We start from the raw sequence: 21,273 nt of genomic DNA, 5'->3' as shown, positions 1-21,273 counted from the left end.
GACAACTGCTCGCGCAGCCTGCAGGCTTGGTCTGCACAGTCAGCCAGGCTTGCACACTTGGTCCTGCTCACCTAGCTTCTGCGCACAGCTTGGGCGGGTGTCAGCTTGCTCGGCTGCACGCTCAGCCTGCACACTTCGCACAGGGGAGATGCTGCTCGCTCAGGCCATATGCTTGCTCTGCCTGCACGCTTGACCTGCGCTCGGCCGGCCCGCTCGCTCGGCCTGCGAGCCTGCACGCTTGGCCTCCATGCAGGGCCTGCGCACAACCATGTCCGGCAGCACGCGGGCAGCGAGCAGCAGGCGCCATCTAGCGCTCTCGTCCTCCTTGGCTCCAGCGCCGCTCGCTGACCCCATTTCTGCTTGTTTCTGCCCAGAACGGGGTCACCGTGTGCCCCCCGGGCCCAGGGTGCATGCGCAGCCAGCCCAGCCGTGCCACGCCGGGGTGGCCCATGCGAGCCGCTCACCTTGCAGGAGGTGCCGAGCAGGCGGCCGTCACGCTTCCAAGCCAGGCTCTGCAGCTGGTCCCCGTGTGAGTCCAGCACTGTGGGAGGACAGTGAGCTCAGGGCTGGGGTCAAACAGGGTCCCTCCCGCGGACAAGGCAGGCATATGGCAGGAGCCATCGCTCTTCCTCCATGAGCACTTCCCAGGGGAAATGACCTGGCTTTTCCCAAAGGGCTGTTGGCAGCCAGAGCCAGGGGATGCTGCTGTGTCCATGCAGGGAGCATCCCCGCACCGCTGGCAGCTTGATAGGAAGGGCAGGAGTCCTGGGAAAGCCACAGGGCACTTGCACCCCTGTGCTGCCACCCACCCTCCTCTCCTCATCAAGTTACCTGAGGTCTGGGCAAGGCTGGTCAGCAACAGCCCATGGAATCCACACTGGGACATACAGGGAGAGGGACCTGTCACCCAAAGGGATCCCCAGCAAAGCTGCTACATAGGAGCCTTTTACACCACTGCATCAGAGCATAGGGGAGCTCATGTACACACAGAAGGGGCTGCGGTGGTCCCTGCCCAAAAAGCCACCTATGCTGCCTGTTTGGTGACACCGAGGTCCAGATTTGAGCCCATGTACCAGCACGGTGGAGACACTCGCTGCAGGCAGTAACTGGCAGGCACAGCCATGCCTACCTGTCAGCGGCTGCTGCTGCTCCATGTCCCAGACGGTGACTCTCTTCCCTGTGCCACTGGCCAGGACGCCGTCCGCTGTGGGGTGGAACTGCAGCATGTTCACTGGGCCCCCTCCGGGCCCCAGGGTCAGCCCTGCACTGCTGGGTATGTCCTGGCCGCTCTGGGGCAGGCGCCACACCTTCACCTGCAACACCATGGAGAGGAGGGTCAGTCCCTGGGCAGAAGAGCCAGACCCTGCTGGGTGCCAGCAGCACTCGACCTGGGCTTGCTGCTCTTCCAGGCTCTGGTCCCTGCAGACACCAGGTGACCCCACATCACAGTTCATTGGGATCAGAGCTGTGGGCATCCCAGGTGTGAGAGGGCTGATCTCTGCCCGACACCATCTGCCCTGTCCCCCACAACCTGGGGACATCTCACACCTGGCACCCTCCTCCTCAGGCTCCTCTTATTTCAATCAGTCAGGCTCTATCACCCCTGGGTGAATCCCAGAGACATGCCAGGGAACACAGGATGTCCCCTTGGTAGCCCTGGTACCAAGCACTCACCGTCTCGTCTGCAGAGCCAGTAGCCAGGAGGAGCTGATCGAAGGGTGAGAAATCAAAGTCCGTCACCACATCTGGAAAGAGAAGGGCAGAGGTTTGTCCTCACCTGACCCCTGCGGACAGCGTGTCTGCCACCTCTGCTCTTCCCCAGCCTCTTTTCACATGCACACATTGCACACAGGAACAGGCAGCTGGGGTCAGATCCAGCCCCATCAGGGCATGTTGGAGTAGCTCAGCTTTGTTGTGAAAGTGTGAGCCCCTCCACACTGTTCGTCAGGGTCTGACACCCCTTTAGCAGGCAATGGGAGCCCCGAAGGGTAACACTGCGCAACTGCATTTCCCTGTGTAGCCCACCACCACCCCAGTTTGGCCTGATTCCAGGACAGACATCTCCAGAAGGCACAGGGAGAAGCACAAACAGCACAAGGAGTCTGTGCTGGCCCATACGCCGGCGAGTGAGGCCACGGGCAGCTGGGGCTGTGCTGGTAACAAAGCTCCCTTTGTAGCACCCGGCCCGGCGTGCCGATGGTGGCGAAGCTCCTTGCAGAGCCCCGTGGGAGAAAGGCTGACACCAGCAGCAGCAGCCCCTCAGACACATTTGGCACGCTCTGGGAAGTAGGTCACTGTGTACTTTCCTGCTTCCAGGAGGTTGCTGAGAGACAGGCCCAGGAGGCAGGAAAAGCGAGCAGCGAGCTCTGCTGCATTTGCCCCAGGAGGAGAGAAAAGTGCTTCCCCCGCTTCGGAGGCGTTGCTCTGGCACAGCCGGCTTCAAAGGGCTCCTGCTAAATCCCATTAAGCAGCTGTTAATGCCGCGCTGGCTGCCCGTGCACCCCTCCGTGTCCCCTGCAGCAGCGGAGCTAGCTGACACACTCCCAGTGCCCAGCGCCATGCCGCTGGGGCAGGGATGGAGCCAGATGGAGGCAGCACAGGCTGGGCACGCCACAGTCCTGCAGCCGTGCCAAGGCACTCACTGCATGCAGGAACACGGTGCTGGGACCGACTCCCATTTTGCTGTTCTGGTGCAATTCTGGGGTAACGGGTGACCAGTGCCCCCAGGCTGGCACTGCTGCTCCGATGATGGGAGAGGGGTACCTGGAGCACCCCAACACTCCTTCCTTGTGCCCAGGCAGGAAGCAGAGCCCTCCACCTCTGCAGTATGCACCCCTCTGCCAGTGGCAATGGCCAGCACCTCTTCCCCTGCAGCACTTGCTCTGCCCACATCAGAGCTGATCAAGGCCACGTAGCTGCTGGTCCATCCTGTTCATCCTGTCACTAAGGCCGGGTACACCCACAGTGATGCCAGCTCCTCCGCCAGCCTGGCACTGGATGTACTGGGAACTTCAGGGTGTGCAATCAGTAACATGGGAAGGGTGTGCTAGAGGAAGAGCATGAGCAAGAGCTACGTGTCCAAACCTCACTGCAGCTTGAAAGATGAAGGGATGTAGATCGATTCGGCTCCTTGGCAAAAGCCCAGCCTGGCAGAGCCCCACGTGGTCAGCATGGCTGCAGCCAACTTGTGCCTCACACACAAGTGAGACTTGTCAGGGTCTCCCTCCCTACGGGTGATGGTCCCTAGGAACTCCAGCAGTTCTCCCAGCTCCTTGCCTGGGAGACAGCCCAACACAGCATCCTGGACTAGGACTCAGCACCCGAGCCCCTCCACACAGTTTCACACAGAGCACAGGGGAGGCATGGGGACAAGCCAGTCCAAGGCCAGCAGACACCCAGCTCACCTGAGTGGCAGCACAGCTGAGACACGGTCCTCTTGCCTCCATCCTCGCACTCCAGTGGCACGATGCCCAGCACACCTGCAGGGACAATGCAGGAGCAGGTCACCAGCTGCCTGCCAGCCTGCCCACAAAGAACCCCCCCAGTCTGGGACACAGCGGGGGCACTCAGCTTTGCAGTGCAAGCCAGGATGTGTGGGATTGTCAGCACCTTTGCAGCAACTCGGGGGAAGCTTCCTCCACATGCTCTCATGCTTCCCAGGGTCTGTGGGGCTGACCCATCACCCAGCCCTCAGAGCAAATCCATCCCACGCCCCCAGCCGCACTGAGCATCCTTTCCCTCATGCCTCACCTGATGCCTCAGCATTAAATGCAATCCAACGGCAGCTGGCCTTCACGTTGTTCCCATAGGATGTGACGGAGCCCGCTCGGATACCCCCAATCCAGGCCTGGAATGGAGAAGGAAAAGCCATGTCAGGAGATGCTTCTGTTTTGGAGGGAGCCAACACCATGGCTGGAGCATGGTGGGAGGGAAGATGAAGCATCAGCATTGCATTGCTGGAGACCCTCAACACCACCAGAGCTCCCACACCAATGGGCCTGGCACTACCTGGAGGCTGCCAACACCAGTGGGATTGTGCTGATGGCACATCTGTAGAGCCGTGTCCTATGGGAGGGCCAGGGCCATGTGGCTACTTATGCTCTCTGCATAAAAGTGCAGCCTCTCAGAGGGGCTGGAGGCTTCTGGGCCAGCTTTGCCAGGAATGGAAGGCACAAACATCCCAGCTCCCAGTGCTGCTTCTCCCTGAAACTGTCCTAGCCCTGGGCCCCCCTATGATGGGAAGGGCTTAGGGGACTCTACGATAAACTGATGTCAAGGTATTTGGGATGGGACAAAGGCTCCTGGGCTGTGAAGCACCACAGGATCAGGCTGTGGCTGACCAAGGCAGAGCAATGCCTCCAGCAGCATGCTTCCCGCAAGGACACACAGGCAAGGAATTCATTACAGCTCCAAAACCAAAATCCTCCCTTGCAGTGGTTCCCACTACTACCCCACAGCCAAGCACTGCACTGGGATGTCCTGCATCAGCCAGACCCACTCTGGGTGATACAGACACCTGGTCTCAAGTGGCCACCAGGGCCAGGAGCTCCGAGGCACACCCAGGGCCAAGTCCAACCCTCAAGCAAAGGCAGTGTTGTACAGTTGCCACCATACCTGTAGGCACACCAGCACCCACCAGCGTCACACAGAGGTGCAGTGGGTGTCTGGAGTGGTGGAGAGCTCACAAACACGGCACAGCCCTGTGCAGGAATGGGAGCTGCATATGCAGCCCCAAAAGGACGGGGACCCGAGTTTCCTCTCCTTGCACAGTTTCCTTTTGACAGAGAGAAGCAGTTCCTGCAGCACTTCCTCTAGTCCTTGTCACAGCAGCCTGCGTGGTTGAAGACCTGTTAACCCTTCTCCTGCCAAAGGTGGGCTCCTCTCCCTTTATCCATCAGATGGTAGGGGGCTCCAGTGAGGAACGGGAACATGTCTGGAGCTTGACCAAACCCCAGGAGGAAGGGTCCTGCAATCTGCATGCAGTCATGGTCCCTCAGCAAGGGGATACACCAGCCACATCCAGAGTGCCACACAGGACCCCAGCAGCAAGGTCAGAGGGACCACTGAGCTGGTCCATCCCAGCCCCACCACAACCCTGCAGGCAGGCAGAAGCCCTCAGGGAAGCGATCCCCTCCACAGAGTGCCAGGGCAGCCAGTGAAGCATATGGTACCTTCCTGGCTACGCCCCTGCAAGCTTTCAGGGCGCCTCTGCCAGCAGAGCCCTGCAGACACTGCCTGAAGGAGAGAAGCAACTCAGATGTGATCCTCCATGTTTACACTGCACTTCCTTATCCGGCCAGGTCAAGTGTCTGCCTCCATAAACAAGCTGCTAGGCCAGACACAAACAATGCTTCCCGCTGTGACACCCGAGATGGGTTTGGAGAGGAGACATCCATCTCCTACCTCCTGCCCCACAGAGCTGGGTGAGGTGGCCTCGCTTCCCAGGGACATGTTTCACACCTGGGTGGGAAATGCCTTTTGGAAAGGCCACTGCCTGTGTGCCAAGCCTGGTGGGAGCTGCTGGGGATGGAACAGCTGCCTGCCCACATGCTGAGGCAAGAGCACACTGTCTTCTGGTGTCCTGCAGAGCTCCCTCACCATGGGCAGTGACACAAGCAGCAGTGATGGGGACGTCCCTGCCTGGAGGAAGCCATAAACTCCCCTGGCCAGGCATCCAGCACACATCCCCCCACATACACACTCCCCAAGCCGGCTGTCAGCAGCAGCTCATCTGCACCCTGAGGTTCACAGCCAAATGCTCGTCTGGCTGAGTGTGACCTGCCACCTGCTCTGCAGACACACACACAGGCTGACATGCTGCGGGAATGGTGGGGTGCCAGAGGCTGGGCACAATGGCGAGGCCACCACATCCCCTCTTACAGCCTGGCACAAGGACAGCCTGGCCAGGAAGTGACAGGGAAGAAGAGCACTGACATCCAGGGGCCGGGAGATGAACATTTTGGTGGCCCTAAATTCTTTTAAAGGCAGTAAATCACGATAATTTTTAGCAGCACCACCCATCCAGCCTGAGCCCTCCACTTCTGGCCATGTGGCCTACGATGAAGGGTAGCAGCTTCCCACACCTGTGTGCCACTCTGACATGACTGGTAGCTGGAGCAGCCTGCACCATGCAGCTGGCCCATGCTGCCCCTTCCCCATGTGGAGCACCCCTGGCAGGGACTCTGCTCCAGTTGTGCCAGGCTGGGAGCCACCCAGGTAGGGTCCCATCACCTGCCTCCACTGCAGTGGAGCAGCAGCACCTCGCTCATGGCCACAGTGCTGCAGAGATGCTGGGTGAAGGGTGCCTGGCTCAGGGAGCTCACAGAAAGGCTACGTGTCCTTGGAACACTCCCCGATGCGGCTCACCCGGAACAACCCACCCTGGCCCAGCCTCTTAGCCCCTGCTCTGCTGAACCTGCAGAGGACAGGGATCTGGGAGGGCACTCTGGCCAAACTCTGCAGCCTGGCAGGACTACCTGCTGCCACCATGCACCAAGGTGGATCACAACGCTCAGCACAGTAGGGGATGGTTATCTGTGGGGCAGAGGTCAGAGCCAGACCCAATATAGCCCTGTGCTGCCCAGAGAGACCCACCAGACTTGCCCGGCCTCAGCACTACCGAGCTCCACAGCTCACAGCCTGGTGATGGGGCTCAGCACCTTCCTGTGGGGCCCAGCGCTTCCCCTTTGCCTGCGGAAGCAGGGTGGCAAGAGCAGGGCCCAGGTTTCACACTCAGGGTGCTCACTTCCCTGGCTGGTCATGGGCAAGCCAACGCTGAAGGGAGAGCTGAGCACAGGCGAGGCAGCAAGCCGAGCTGGGACAGCAGGCAGGCCGAACCACGGCCAAGCACCTGTGCCAGCCGTGCCCAGTGGCAGAGTGGCACAGCCTGGCTCGCTGCACCGCGGTACGGGGACCCTGAGGCAGTGGCACTGGCTGCACCGGAGCAGCTCCCGGCTGGGCGGGCTGCACCGGGAGAGGGTCAGGGTTCCCCATCGGCACCGGCTGCAGAGCACCCCATGGCACGGAGCCGACGCCAACGCCGGAGCGGGAGGTGGCGGATGCCAGGGAGGGGCCGCCCGGGTGATGCTGCCGCGCCGCTGCCGGGCACCTGGTGGGGAACCCGGGCACGGCCCCGCTATGCCGGCGGTGCCGTAGCAGAGGGACCCGGAGCCGCGCCTAACCGGGGCGGCACCGCCGGGGCTGGTGCTGCCCCGCCCGCCGGGAGCCCCGCTCCCGCTGCCCTCGCCCCCCCGGTACCGATCTGCGGGAAGCGCCCCGCGGCGCTCACCTCCCTGCGAGGCAGCCGGGCCTCCGTGTGCCGGAACTTGGACGCCTTGAAGCGGTTCATGGTGCTCCGACCGCACCGCACCGCGCTGTGCCCAGCCCGGCCCGGCCCGACCGAGCTGCTCCGCCCACCCCAGCGCACCGCCCACAGCCACGCCCGTGTCATTGAGCTCCGCCTCCCGCGCGGGAGTCGCTCTCTTCGCAGCCAGGCGCCTGTCCCGGCGGTTGTAGTCGGTGTCTGTCGGTGTGCACCTGCCTGCCCTAAACCGGCCCATGGGGACCCTGCCAAACGCGCCGTCTGTGTCTCCCCCTGCCCAGCTCTCCTCAGCGCGGCGCCCTGCCCGCCCTTCGCCTGGTACAGCGAGCCCGACCACCCCCTCCCGTAGGGCTGCCACGCCGAGGATCCTCTGGGGGTCCCGCTCCACGGCGGCCGCACCACCGCGGCCACCGGGCACCGCGTATGCAGACCCAGGGACGGCCCCGGCGCGGCGGAGGAACGGGGCTACTGCGCAGGTGCGCTGCTTATCCAGCGCAGTGCATGCCTCCGGTGGCGGAGGCGGAAGATGGCGATGGTGTTTCTTGTTCCAGAAGGGAGCTAAGTGGAGGACGAGGGAAGAGTAGAGCATATAGTTGGTCATCGGAGACGTAAAGAGTATCCTTATCATGGGCCGGGCCCTGACCGGCGAGAACACCAGGTCCTTTGGGCTCTCCACGTCCTTTCAAGCCGGAAATCAGGGGGATATGCAAAGATGAGCCACTGCCTGAGCTGTGAAAGGACCCAACGCAGTACTGCTGGTACCGAACACCGCTGTGAGAGTTCATGGAATCAGCTCCTGGAGTTCATTACACTCCAGTGAAGAAAGGCCCAGAAGATCATGGAGATCAGAAGTTTCTGAAGTGGGGAGAAGGGCCCTGCAGAATCAAATTGCATTAGACACGCTGTTATCATCAAGAGGATTGTGCTGTGTTTATGTAGACCAAAGCAAAACAACAGAAACAGATTTAGAGGAGATCTGGAAATGGACTAAATTTATTTGCATGAGGGACAAAAAGAGGATACATCTTATGGGTGTCAAGAAGCATGGCCCTGGCCAACCTCTTAATTCCTGACATAACGCATTCCTGACATAAGGTTAAGAAGTTGCTTGGTATTTTAATGATGATATTGGTAATTTTCAAGAGCATTTCTGTAATAATGCAGTGTATTGGGAAATAATGTAAAAGATGAGAGTTACCTAAATTGAAATTAGGTAAGTCTCAAAGGGGGTAATTGTTACCCAGCAATGATGAATGCTTCGTCCTCCATCACTAAACACATCCAGTCCTTCTTGTGTACAGGGTGACAACAGCACAGGTTGGTTCTTCGGTTCACCTACAGTGCCTGCCATTTTGTTGTCACATCCAGAGACCTTTTCCCCTGGAGGGGGCTGTATGGTGTTGGGCAGGGTTGAGCAGCCCTGAGCCAGGCGGCAGCACATTGCAGTGATTTGTGCCTCTTGGGATACAGCATACTTTTTCCAAATATTTTACTATTTTTTCCAGGTTCTGCCCTTGTTCAGGGGTGAAGTTCCAAAACACTGGGGGTGCCCACTGTCGTAGGCACTTGTCCATACTATCCCACACACCCTGCCACTCATAACTATCCAGCCTCGTGGAAAATTTCTGCATGGTGATCTTGAATGGTTGTTTAACCTTAAACAAAACCTGAACCATATGCCACAACATGTTGGTTCCTAGCAAAAGGACCGGGCTGGTTTCAAGGGTTAAAATCTTTAAAATTCTCAAACGCTATTGTAATCAGCCTGGAGGAGAACGAATATGTCAGCGGGAAGGAAAGATGGAAGAAAGCTTTAGGAAGATGTCTCCCGCGTGAGCTGTCTCCCCACGGAGGAAAGGCCAAAGGTATAATTACAAGTAGTTCCCAGTAGGTGTCTCCCGAAGCACGGAGGTGATAACCATGCTGAGTGCACAGACCAGATACGTTTCACGACCCGCATTTCTATCGTATCATAAACCATTGTTAGAAAGTACAACGAAATTATAATCTTAGCCCAGGCCCCAGCGATAGCAAACATCGCCTCAGGGAACACACACTGCAAGTGACGTATGATATATCCCAACCCTGAGAACAGGCACAACAACTCTTGAGGGCAAATGAATCAACATTGTGAGCGTTGACTACTAATCCAATACAATGAATGCTAACAACAGATTTGTTTTAACACGCTTCGGTCAGGTCTGTCGTTATCTCAACCCTTCATGCCCTACGTTGGGCACTAAAAAGAACAGTTGTGATTTAAGCCCAGCTGGTAACTCAGCACCACAGACCTACTCACCTCCACTCCCCAGTGGGATGGGGTGGAGAATCAGAAGAAATGAAAACCCGTGGGTTGAGGTAAGAACAGTTTAATATTAAGTAAAATAAAATAAAAATACTAAAAATAATACCAACAATAACAGTACTTATATTAATAGGGAAAAACAAAAAATTGGAAAATACAAGTGATGCACAATACAATTGCTCACCACCAACTGACAGATACCGAGCCTGTCCTAAGCAGTGATCCATCTCTTCTGGCTAACTCCTCCCGTGACCCCATTTTATATCCCGAGCATGACACGCTGGGGTATGGAATACCCCTTTGGCTAGTTTGGGTCAGCTGTCCTGTTCCTGCTCCCTCCCAGCTTCTTGTGCTTGTCCTCACTGGCAGAGCATAAGAGATTGAAAAGTCCTTGACCATGGTAAGCGCTACTGAGCAACAACTAAAACAACTGTGTGTTATCAGCATTAGACTAAAGCTAAAACACAGCACTGCACCAGCTACTAGAAAGAAAACTAACTCTATCCCAGCCAAAACCAGGACAATCTGTAACACATTTCAAGCTCAGCTTGATCCTCATCTGTGAAAATCATTCCAATAGGAATCTGGTCAGATGAGCAGGATTCAAAATGTAGTTTGTATGAAATCAGGTTTTAAAAGTCAGAATGTATCTTAAATGACCCCATATCTCAAAGTAATACTTCAAATTCTTGGATTTACACACAATAAACAGCAATTATATTTTACATTGCATCCTCCGTACTCCATCTCTATCTATGTGACATTCATATAAACAACCACTATACACGTCACCATTTTTTCTCCGTAACTATCAATAGTTTTACTGATGTAGGTAATGATAAAACAGAGGTGACAAATGGTAGAAAATTACAGTTGTCATGGCCTGCTGCTTTTGCTTTTTTCACATCCTAGCAGTCAAAAGTCCTGCTTCTCAAGGGTCTGAATACAATCAGAAGATCTTGATAAGCGTAATTCCCAGTGACAGACCTTGCTATGCATCTAAAACACATGGTATTTCAAAATCCGGGTCCTGTGGTTCACCTGTTGTTTTCATTGACTGCATGAGATTTCCCCAGACTTCTAAAGACAAGTATCTGTAGAGCAGTTTTTAAATTACATGTAGGGGGACCATTTCTTAGCTGCCTCTAAAAAGCTTACTAGATGATCTTAATGTCCTTTCCAACCCTAACTATTCTATGATTCTATGAAATATTTATTCTCAAAGCAGAAATTAATCAAACTTAACTGCTTCTCAATTCAGTAAAACACTGTGGTGTTCATTCTCTAAAAAGAGTGTCAAACCATGCCAGAAAAAGCTAACTCATTCAACAGAGGATCATTTGGTGCAGAGCACGGAAAATGTATTTGATAGTAGATGAATGTAGATTAATGTAGATGGGTGATGGCACTTGCAGTAAAGCAGACTTGGAGAAACGATGTGCTACAGGAGTAAGGAAGACATTTTCTGCCTTCACAGGATTATTGTGCCCCTTTTATTTTTTAGTAACTTTGATAGGAGGAAGTTAATATTAAAAAAAAAACCCAACAAAATTTAAGCACCTTGTTGGGTGAAGTGTCCTACACCAACTGGCTTTAGTATGAGAGATGTAATACCTGAGTTCAGAAGCTGTTGATAAAGTAAAATATTGGATTCAGCCAACCAATGAAACAAAACCCAGAAGCATTAAGAAAAAAATTGGTTAAATGTCATTATAATAAGGATATTGTTACTTAGAAGCTCTAGTTATGTTAATAATTTATGCAGTGCCTTGTTTAATACACATTAAATCCTCTAAGTGACATGCTATTTTGTTATATGTAGACTGTGCACATGCCAAAAAAAAAATGTCTGGAGATGACTGGATACTGATGGTTCTCCTACAGTGATATTTACCCTTAGGTAATAATAAATATATGGCTTATTTACCAGGGAAGTTACATTCCAGCTTTATTTTCAGTTATGGAGTTTACAGGGTTTGCTTTAGCTTTCCACATAGAATTACATGTTGATACTAATAAATGCTTTCTCCTTGTCACTTGATTTTCCCCAAAAAGGATGACAAAAATTAGTAGATTTGCACAAAATAGAAAGGAGTTCTCAAATATAATAATCAGTCACTTAACTGTAAATGCACAAAGTGCTGCCAGGGAGGTATTCCTGCAGTTACAGTACTGCAACTGAAGTTCAAAAACTCCCCAAGATACCCTCTAAGAATAATATCATTCAGACAAACTAAGCTGTCCTGCTGGAGCTGACATTGCTACAGAGAGTAGTGGGAAATCAATTTAAGAAGTGTTAACTCAAGAAACAACAGAAAAGGAAAAGGAAAAACAGTTCTCAGATTTGCCTCTAAAATGTTTCGGTCTGACTCAAGGGTGACACCCAGGGACAATTTATAAAGACCAGTATGAAATATACTTCTTCGCTGTCCTAATGTGATTATCAACTACTGACAACTCCTCTCTGAACTCCTAATCTACATCTGGAAGCAGTAAAACATCTATTTGTTGTTTAGAAGAATAATTTTAGCATACCGACAATTCGACTGGGGTGTCAAACTACTGAACTATTTTTCAAGAGATCAAATATTTTTTTACTGGTGAAGGGGTTACAGGTAGGAAACAGCACAGAATAGACCAGGAAGTTGTATTTTGGAACTGTACACACACACACATTTGCTCACGCACGCAACTGACAGCCTTCTATCATGTGAGCAGCAGACCTAGAGCTACATGCCACTGTGGCAGAACACATAGTGAAAACTGAATGGAAATCCCCCAAAAATCATATAATTATGCCAGTAATTAAACGTAAAGGTTAAAATTCATCTGTCACAAAACAGTGGCTTATGGTCCATTTACCACACATAACTTCCACAACAAAGTTTTGTTCTGACACTGCTTTGGGTTCCTCTGTTCATGCTTGTGCCAGCTTTTTTGCCTGACTGTACTTCAGAAATTCTGCTGGCATAATTACATAGCACTTATCAAGAGAAAGAGGGGTTTCTGCTAGGACTATTACATTCCCTTCACAAACAACATTAACTAGGCTGACAAAGGAATTCTTCTGGCTGTATAGTTGCTTCTACATTGGTCATTTTGTGCTGGCACAGCTTTTTTTTTCTACTCACTAAAGCAACTGACCTACACTGTCAAGTCTTATAGTACAGGCTTGGTCTGAGTCCTTTGCAATTCTTTAAAGCCATTTACAGAAAAAAATCCAAGGAAAAAGGTCCCTTAAAAATCACCTCATCACAACAATCCTAAAAATTTGTGAGATCGATGTACATACAGAAACAGCACCACTTTTTCTTCCCAAAAGTTACTGCACTTCAAGGAACAGCATTTTTACAGTCAGTTATCTCCTAAAAAAGTGTTAAAACTTCTTGAAACGGTTATTTTCAGAAATCCATCTTTTAACTGTATGTTTTAACTGTATGACTGGGGGGAGATAAGCTGTTCTAGGAATAGGGTCACACTGCTAATAAACAAAAGGAAAGGGTTATTAAAGGATTCATCATGTTCATTAACTTTTACAAGCTGCACAGAACAATGCTCTTTTTAGACCCAATATTGTTTAATGTCCTTTAGGCACAGTGCAAAATCAAGAACAATGTGGATGTTGCCTGTTTGTTTCCCCACATTTTAATTAGACCACCATTGCTTTGGAAAGAGTGATGTTGCTGGTGCTACATCTGGTATTTCCAAAAAAAGATTAAAGAACAAAACAACTGAAGAGACAAATGTTCCTTAAAAGTAGTAATTAAAATAGCAGTAATATAAACATTGTCAACTAAATCTCAGACAGTTTCTGTATCCCCTGCTACATTCAAAGTTTACTTACCTAAGAACTACATTATGGAAAAGGCTGAGTACATAGCACAGAAAAGGAGTATTAGGAGACTGTAAACCCTTTGGTGAAAGAAGGTACCTTTTTATTTGTCTGACATTCCACATGTGCCAACATAGCTACGTAACTACTAAGGACAATGCAGAAAACAAGAATTGTGCAAGCAAGTTTGGATTAAGCTAATACTTGTTAGAATGCCAGAGACATTTTTATGTTGGTGCCATGGTTTTTACAGAATGCAAAATGCTTTTTTTCTTAATTTCTTAATGTAAGCACGTACATTTTGTGTTGGAAAAATCCTCTCCCACATGCTTCTATTTTAGTAACTTTGCAGATGGACAAAACTAAAACTAATCAGTGGTATAATGCCAACAGGAGTGATGGAGTTTCAGCAAGAACAAAGGTGCATTAACACCTATGAGTGACATTAAGTGCTTGGCAGACACTAAAGTCTAACAGAAATTTTTCTTCTGATAATTGCAATCAAATTCTGTAGCCATTCAGTGTTTGTGGATGAGTTTTACAATTACTTTATTTCAATTTCCCATGTACTGCACCAGAGTGCCAATATATGGTCTCTTTCAAGACAGGAGGGAAATTGTAATCGATTTAGCCATCCCTAATCCAGAATAATTCCCCATGCAAATTGCCTGCTCTGGAATAAAAATACTGGCACCGAGTAATTTTGGAGTGATTAGTCCTATTTAGAAACAAGCTCACTATTTCATTCTCACAATTTAATAATGAAGTAATTATTTTCTGGAACAATGTTAGCATGTTAACTGGCTATAGAGGAACAGCTTCAAAAATCCCATGACATTGTTATTCCTGCTTCCTAACAATAACACCATTTTGCTTTAGTCATTACCAAAACTAAAATCTTAACGGATCTCTACTGGACAAAATGCTCCATCAACTGGACTTCTGGAGAACTAAGTAGGTTAAAATAAAGGACATGAGAATCCCACATGGAACTAGCTTTCTATTCCCACCTCCTGGGAGACAGACAGACAGCATGTAAAACTTTCGATACGAGAAGTCAGTGTTGTGAAACTCTTATCAGATGTATAAGGCAGGAGACCTGGCCTAGAGATGTTATGGAATCCAACAGTGGACGTGGCAGCTCTGGGCTTCTCCATGTGAGGGAGTCACTGCAATAAGAAAGGGTGTGAATAAACAGTGTGTTACATACCCTTCATTAACGGCCTGTATTGATATTTCAGTGCTAAGTTCAACATTTTCATTATCTTACAAAAACATTCTTTATTAACAGTCTAGAAAAATTATGAGTTACAGCTGAATTCTGTTTGACAAGGACTCACCTTAGAATCACAGAATTGTAGAATCATAGAATCATTTAGGTTGGAAAAGATGTTGAAGATCAAGTCCAACCATTAACTCAGCACTGCCAAGCCCACCGCTAAACTATGTCCCTAAACACAACTTCTACATGTCTTTTAAATGCCTCCAGGGTTGGTGACTCTACCACTTCCCTGGGCAGCCTGTTCCATTGCCCAACAACCCTTTTGATGAAGAAATTTTCCTAATATCCAATCTAAACCTTCCCTGGTGCAACCTGAGGCTATTTTCTCTTTTCCCATCACTTGTTACCAGGGAGAAGAGACCAACCCTCACCTCACTACAACCTTCTGTCAGGTAGTTGTAAGAGAGTGATAAGGTCTCCCCTGAGCCTCCTCTTCTTCAGGCTCAACACCCCCAGTTCCCTCAGCCATTCCTCATCAGACGTGTTCTCCCAAGACCCTTCACCAGTTTCGTTCCCTTCTTTGGACTGGCTCCAGCACCTCCATGTCTTTCTTGTAGTGAGAGGTCTAGAACTGAACACAGTATTCGAGGTGCAGCCTCACCAGTGCCGAGTACAGGGGAACAGTCACTTCCTTGGTCCTGCTGGCCACACTGTTTCTGATACCTTGTGCATCTGTGTTAGTCTGTAAGCCCTAATTTTAAATGGTAGCCATCTTTTTGCATTTTTTTACTTCTGTATCAAGCTACAAAACTGACAATTTGATGATATCCAGATTTGCAAATCCTCTGTTACTTGTCTCCTGCTAGAACAACACTAGCTTACAGCCAGTCTCCTGAGGATCTGGCACTTAAAAGTTATCACTGTTGCTCAGTCAGCTCAGCACCTCAGCCCCTGAGATTCTCAACTTTGTCTCAGGTCACAGGGAGCAAAAATATCCTGTTTCCATTTGTCACTTCCAGAGAATCTATGCATCTTATGCTTGTAATATTTACTCTTCACATCCAACAGATTTATAGGTGAAACAAATTTACTCTAATGAAACCGAAGGTTAATTTTCTAATCAAAATGTTGCTAATCAACATGAAAGCATAAGAACAGTTGAACAGAGCTCTGGATTGTACTGAACAGGATTTATTTTTAGCCGCTTCAGTATCTTAACTGACATGATGCCTGCTCCCAACAATCCTTACACCTCGCTTTCAGATTTCCAAAACCATGCAGTCCCTGCCTCTTTTGAAAATAGATTCCCTCCTGTCTCTAACCTTTCCAGTTCTAACTCGGTCACTGTAATCATCATTAAAGTGATCTCATTTTTCCCTTCCTTGGATGTGTGTTCTTTGCTCAGCACATTCCTTCCACATTAAGCAACCTTTCTGCTATTTACATTTTTGACTGTCATAAGGTTTATTAACTACATATAGATTCTTTACAACATGCATACCTAAACCCCTATCTTTGTTTATTTTGAGCTTCGATAGCAAAAAACCCACACACATAACAAACAGTTTTGATAAACTACTACCTAAACCACCCTCCCCCTACTACTTACCAGTTTATCAGCTCATGGTATCAGAACCACAGAAGGATGGGGACCTGTCAGAGCAAGTCCAGAGGAGGCCACGAAGATGCTTTGAGGTCTGGAGCACCTCTGCTCTGGAGACAGGCTGAGAGAGCTGGGCTTGTTCAGCCTGGAGAAGAGAGGGTTCTGGGGAGACCTTAGAGCAGCTTCCAATGCCTAAAGGGGCTACAAGAGATGTGGAGGGGGACTTTTTTACAATGGCCTGTAGGGACAGGACAAGGGGCAATGACTTTAAACTGCCAGAGGGGGAAATTTAGATCAGGCATTAGGAAAAAAATTCTTCACTATGAGTGTGGTGAAGCATTGGCACAGGTTGTCCAGAGAAGCTGGGGCTGCCCCATCTCTGGTAGTGTTAAAGGCCAGGCTGGACAGGGCTTTGAGCAACCTGATCTAGTGGAAGGCATCCCTGCCCATGGCAGGGGGATTGGAACTGGATGGTCTTTAAGGTCCATTCCAACCCACACCATTCTGTGATTCTATGAAGAAATTCTAAGGAGTAAACTGCAATGACTGTGCATTCAAAGAGAGGCACCTTGAACAAGGAACTAGCTAGCACCCAGCTTACAGATTATTTAAATCTGAACAACAGGCTAACTAAGATGTATATATATATACAGCTGAGAACTCTGAGCCTCCAGGTAAAGTCACCAGAAAAAAAGGGATGGCACTTGTGATAAAGACCTTTCAGTCTTTTTTAATACAGCTATACGAGCAGGAGAAAGAAACTTGTATGTTGTGTGCACATACGAAAGTGAGACACACATGACTACTTTGGAAAACAATGAGCTGGGTATATGAAGCATTTGAGAGGTAAGGAGATGGACACAGAGGATTATAAACCGATATTTTGGCATGAGGATCCATATATTTATTTTGCTATTTAAAATAAAAACAATTAATTTTAGCCCTTTCTGAATACTGCAGTATGTGCCTTAATTGCTCCAAAAGAAAGGTTTTAACTCTAGACTGGAGACCTCAAAAAGAATTCAGCTGAGATGTACTCATTCACCAACCCACAATGAAATATGCTAAATTCCTTTGAGGATGCTCCTTTGCAAGCTTGGAGTAATTCTACAACTGGACTATGGAAGACAGTTTATGCTATGGTGCTACATAACCAAAGACGACTTTTATTTTAACCTCTTTCAATCAAATATCTTAAAATACATTAATGTAAACCACAAATACAGCAATAATGTGAGTGTCCAGCAGAGGGAGAGTAACAAGTCAAAAAGACCATTTGTAAATAGCAGCGTTAGAACAAACAAACCGGCGAAAAGACTTTTCCAGGTCAAGATATCTTAGTTTGGATTATACCTGGTCTTGTGCAAATATAAAAGCCTCTTTATAATAAACTTATGCTTCCAGGAACACCAGCAAAGCTTAGGATATGATAGACTTGGCTCCTGAAAAAGGCATCATGCTGAAACATAGTGTGGTTTTTTTCTCTAGTGCTCAGCTGCACCTCCACAGGCTACCTGGAAAGAGAATTTGCCAGAGTTTAAGAATATTCATTTATAATCTCCTGGCACCTAATCAAACTTAAAATAGTTCAGTACTTTCAGTTCTGTGTCAGGCATCATGAATATTATGAAAGGCATTTAGAAAAATTCTTGCACAGTTTTGCTTCAGGAGACATGTATCACATGTACTTAGGTACAGCCTTAATTCAACTTTTCCACAAAAACTTCCTGATTTCACTCCACCTGGTTCTTCAAAGTAATGCTAAACTTGACGTTTAAATGTCTTTTTAAGACTGTTTGTTCACATTAGTCTCAGATAAAGAGCAATGCTTCTAGAACGGCACTGTTTGTTCACATTAGACTCAGATAAAGAGCAATGCTTCCAGAACAGCACTTTCATAGCTGAGCAGTTTCCTGTATTTTTCTTCTAATAATTTACCTCGTAACTCTTGTATTTTCTTCCTCCTAGGTAAATAACTTGTTCTTTTAGCTTTGTTTTTAAAGACTCACTCTGACTTCAAAGCAATTCTAAATATCAGGCTACTCACTTAAGTGCATAACTAATGTACATATTTGAATACCTTTAAATTTCAGGGCATGGCTCCCAGTGCGTCAGTTGAATTTCAGCTTGCTGCCACATCAGAAAGGAAAGTCTTATTCCTTCCCCGCTCCTCCTAGTCTCAGCCAAACACTTCCCATTTTGCAGCAGTTCAGGAGCTTATCTGATCTCAAGGTAAACTGAGTCAGTTCATTCGTAATCAAGGCCAGGCTGGACAGGGCTTTGAGCAACCTGGTCTAGTGGAAGGTGTCCCTGCCCATGGCAGGGGATTGGAACTGGATGGTTTTAAGGTCCCTTCCAACCCAAAACATTCTGTAAGTCTATGATTCTGTGTAACTCAGCACTCTAAAACCATTCTCCTTCCCCCTCAGACTGCTGCTATTTTATGGAGTTTAATAAGCTTACCTGTTGGTGGCGAGCTGTTAATTTTTTTAACATGTTAACATGTTTGAAACCTTTCAGTGAAATACATCTTTCTTCTTCCGCATCAGGTCATATAACTAAACCATTGGTATTTCATAGGTGTATCTGTTAGGGTGTAAAGTGCTTGTGAGAACCTTGGATGAAAGTTAGTACTGAAGTACAGAATACTGTTCCTAATCTCATATGCAGGAGGACCTCCATGTCACTGCTATAGGACTGACTTTTCACAGGCTGCAAACTAGTTGTGAAGCTACCTGGAGATAGATTAATATACAAATATGTTGCTCTCACTAAAAATGAAGTCTTGTTCCTCATTCTTACTTTATACAAGCTCTGACATTTGTCAAACACCTCTTAAGGGTTGATTCATCTCAGTAACCCAGGAGGAAAATGCAAGTGGATTGTTCTGTAGCTATATTTAATGCGATAGACTGACTCAGCAAAGGGTCTAACAAGAGCTAGAAGGCAGCGGGAGGACAGGTAGAACTGTGCAAGGTCAGGTAGAACTGACAGGAGACAGTTTCTCTGCACCCCAGTCCCCACAGGTTAACCGCGAGGTGGTCCAACCTCTTCTTTCCTAAGTAGTGCTCTGATAATTAAAGTCAATCATGATGTGATGGTGGATTTACATGGGTAGTTCTTAATAGGAAAAGCTTTTTAGTTTTTATTAAATTAAGAGATAGTATATTTATTATAAACATTTTGATGCAGAAGAGATTTAAACAAGAGAAGCTTTTATAATGCTTTAAAACCTCAAGAGAACATAACCGTTTACATTCCAGTAGGTATTTTGTGAGTAATTTACCATGATTCCACTTCAGTTTTGTTTTGAGTGCCAGCTGTTCCTAAGTGGAAACACAAACTACAAGCCCTGCTAAAAATTTAACGTTTGAGTTTACACAATTCCTGGCAGCCTGCAAAACAGGTTTGTGCACTCTGAAGGACATCTGGCTCTTCTGAAATTATTTGTGGACTAATTGTTTATGTCCTAGCAAGTACCTAGGGAGTAAGTGCCTGTCAAGGAAAGAAGGAATGCTAGGTAACACGGGTAATTTTTTCCCCTTGAAATGAGGGGTAACACACAGTTCAATACTTCTGATCAAAGTCATGTTTGGGCCCACTCCCTGCACACACATCCCAAAAAAGAAAAAAGTATTATCCCGACTGAGTACTTTAAGAGCTGGCAGAATGAAGCTCCATTTCAAAAACCTTCAGGAAGCATTTTTAAGTGATGCTAAAGTGTATGGAAGAATTGCTGCCTACATGTTCTGTGAGCTGGTAATCTTAAAGTAAGTCTTAATTGCTCTGGAAATCTACTACCTGCCTCCAGTTAAGCCTTTCCTGACTTGCAGGCCGTGTCAAGGCTCGAACAAAAAATGAACTTGCAATACAGCATTGCAGTCATTATAAACCTGAGCTATTAAATGCTCATAATGCTGGTAAAAAGTGTAGAATAGCTATCCACTCTGTCAGCAGAATTCATGACGCTTGGTTTCCACTGGATTTTTATCTATTATTCAGCAGTAGTAACCCATGAGCTCCTTTGTCCCAAATTGTGTTACCTTGTTTCCATACTAAATGAAATGTATCAGATGCCTAGTGGTTAATAAATGTCACCTAATGGCAAAGGTTAGTATTAAAAAAAAAAAAAAAAAAAAGGAAAAAAAACCAAAACATCCCAAACAAACTAAAAACCTATATTGAGGTGTTCTGATGTGTTCCTTATGATACTAGCTGCTTAGGAAGCATATTTCTTACTCCTGTAGCTTTACATCTATTCTTCCACTATTTTCCTGGTAAGAAGGGATCATATCCTATTTCTGCTCTATCCCAGCCCTCAGGGGGACTGCATATAGTTATTATTTTTATTATGATTGCCACACACATCTGAGAAACTTACTTGTAATTTAACAAAATTCTAAATATTACAACAGTAACACAGGTTAATTGTTCTACCTTAATGGTACTCAACTTTGAACAGCAGAGACCCTAGCAATGTGTGTCTTAAATCTGGGAAGGAACTGTGCACCAAAGAATGACCACAGAGTGGCTTTCACAAGGTCTTTACAACTCATTCTTTAGGCCCTGATGGGGATAAGCTCTTGGTGCTTCAAGGAGACTTCCACAAGCAGAGGTGTGTAGTCTTTCACTGTCGATACATTTTTTTCTTTCAAAATGAATTATCTGTGGTGTTGGTGGGGATACATATTTTTTTCGTTTACTTGAATAAATGCTGTCGTGTGCACTAGTGTTTTCTCTGAATGTGATCAGCTGGACACACATTTTTCCATTAACAGGTGCGCATTACCTGCCATGTGGAGTTTTTTGCTTGTCAAGGGCGTACATGTTGCTGCTGGTGTGCAGCCAGAAACCATCGTGCTCTTGTGTCAGGATGATGTTATGTAAGTGCCACTTCGGGAGAGTTTGTGTCGTTGTCCAGCCAAAACTGCACTGGATTTTGTGCTGAATGGAGATCTTTACTTTCCAGTTCTAAGCCCATCTGTTTTCA

The 21,273-nt window shown here is 48.0% G+C and overlaps 1 protein-coding gene across 4 annotated transcripts in view; it reads right to left on the bottom strand.

Annotated features, from left to right (window-relative positions):
* Window positions 1-7,404, bottom strand: part of LOC308221804 (coronin-7-like) — a 36,616-nt gene extending 29,212 nt beyond the window's left edge. For all 4 annotated transcript variants that reach the window (XR_013956991.1, XR_013956992.1, XM_080619114.1 and 1 more), the window contains exons 1-6: window positions 7,289-7,404; window positions 3,751-3,847; window positions 3,405-3,479; window positions 1,675-1,745; window positions 1,130-1,313; window positions 465-541 (exon numbers count right to left, since the gene is read on the bottom strand). Coding sequence is in view for 2 of the 4 variants with exons in the window: in XM_080619114.1 (XP_080475240.1) it covers window positions 465-541; window positions 1,130-1,313; window positions 1,675-1,745; window positions 3,405-3,479; window positions 3,751-3,847; window positions 7,289-7,348 (564 nt within the window). In the remaining 2 variants the exon portion in view is untranslated. The remainder of the gene's footprint in view (window positions 1-464; window positions 542-1,129; window positions 1,314-1,674; window positions 1,746-3,404; window positions 3,480-3,750; window positions 3,848-7,288) is intronic.
* Window positions 7,405-21,273: the final 13,869 nt, after the last annotated feature.

The sequence above is a fragment of the Psittacula echo genome (genome assembly GCF_963264785.1).
Source record: "Psittacula echo genome assembly, chromosome: 5".
NCBI lineage: Eukaryota > Metazoa > Chordata > Aves > Psittaciformes > Psittacidae > Psittacula > Psittacula echo.
The sequence above is the reverse complement of the archived record's forward strand: the minus strand, read 5'-3'. Positions and strand labels throughout refer to the sequence as shown.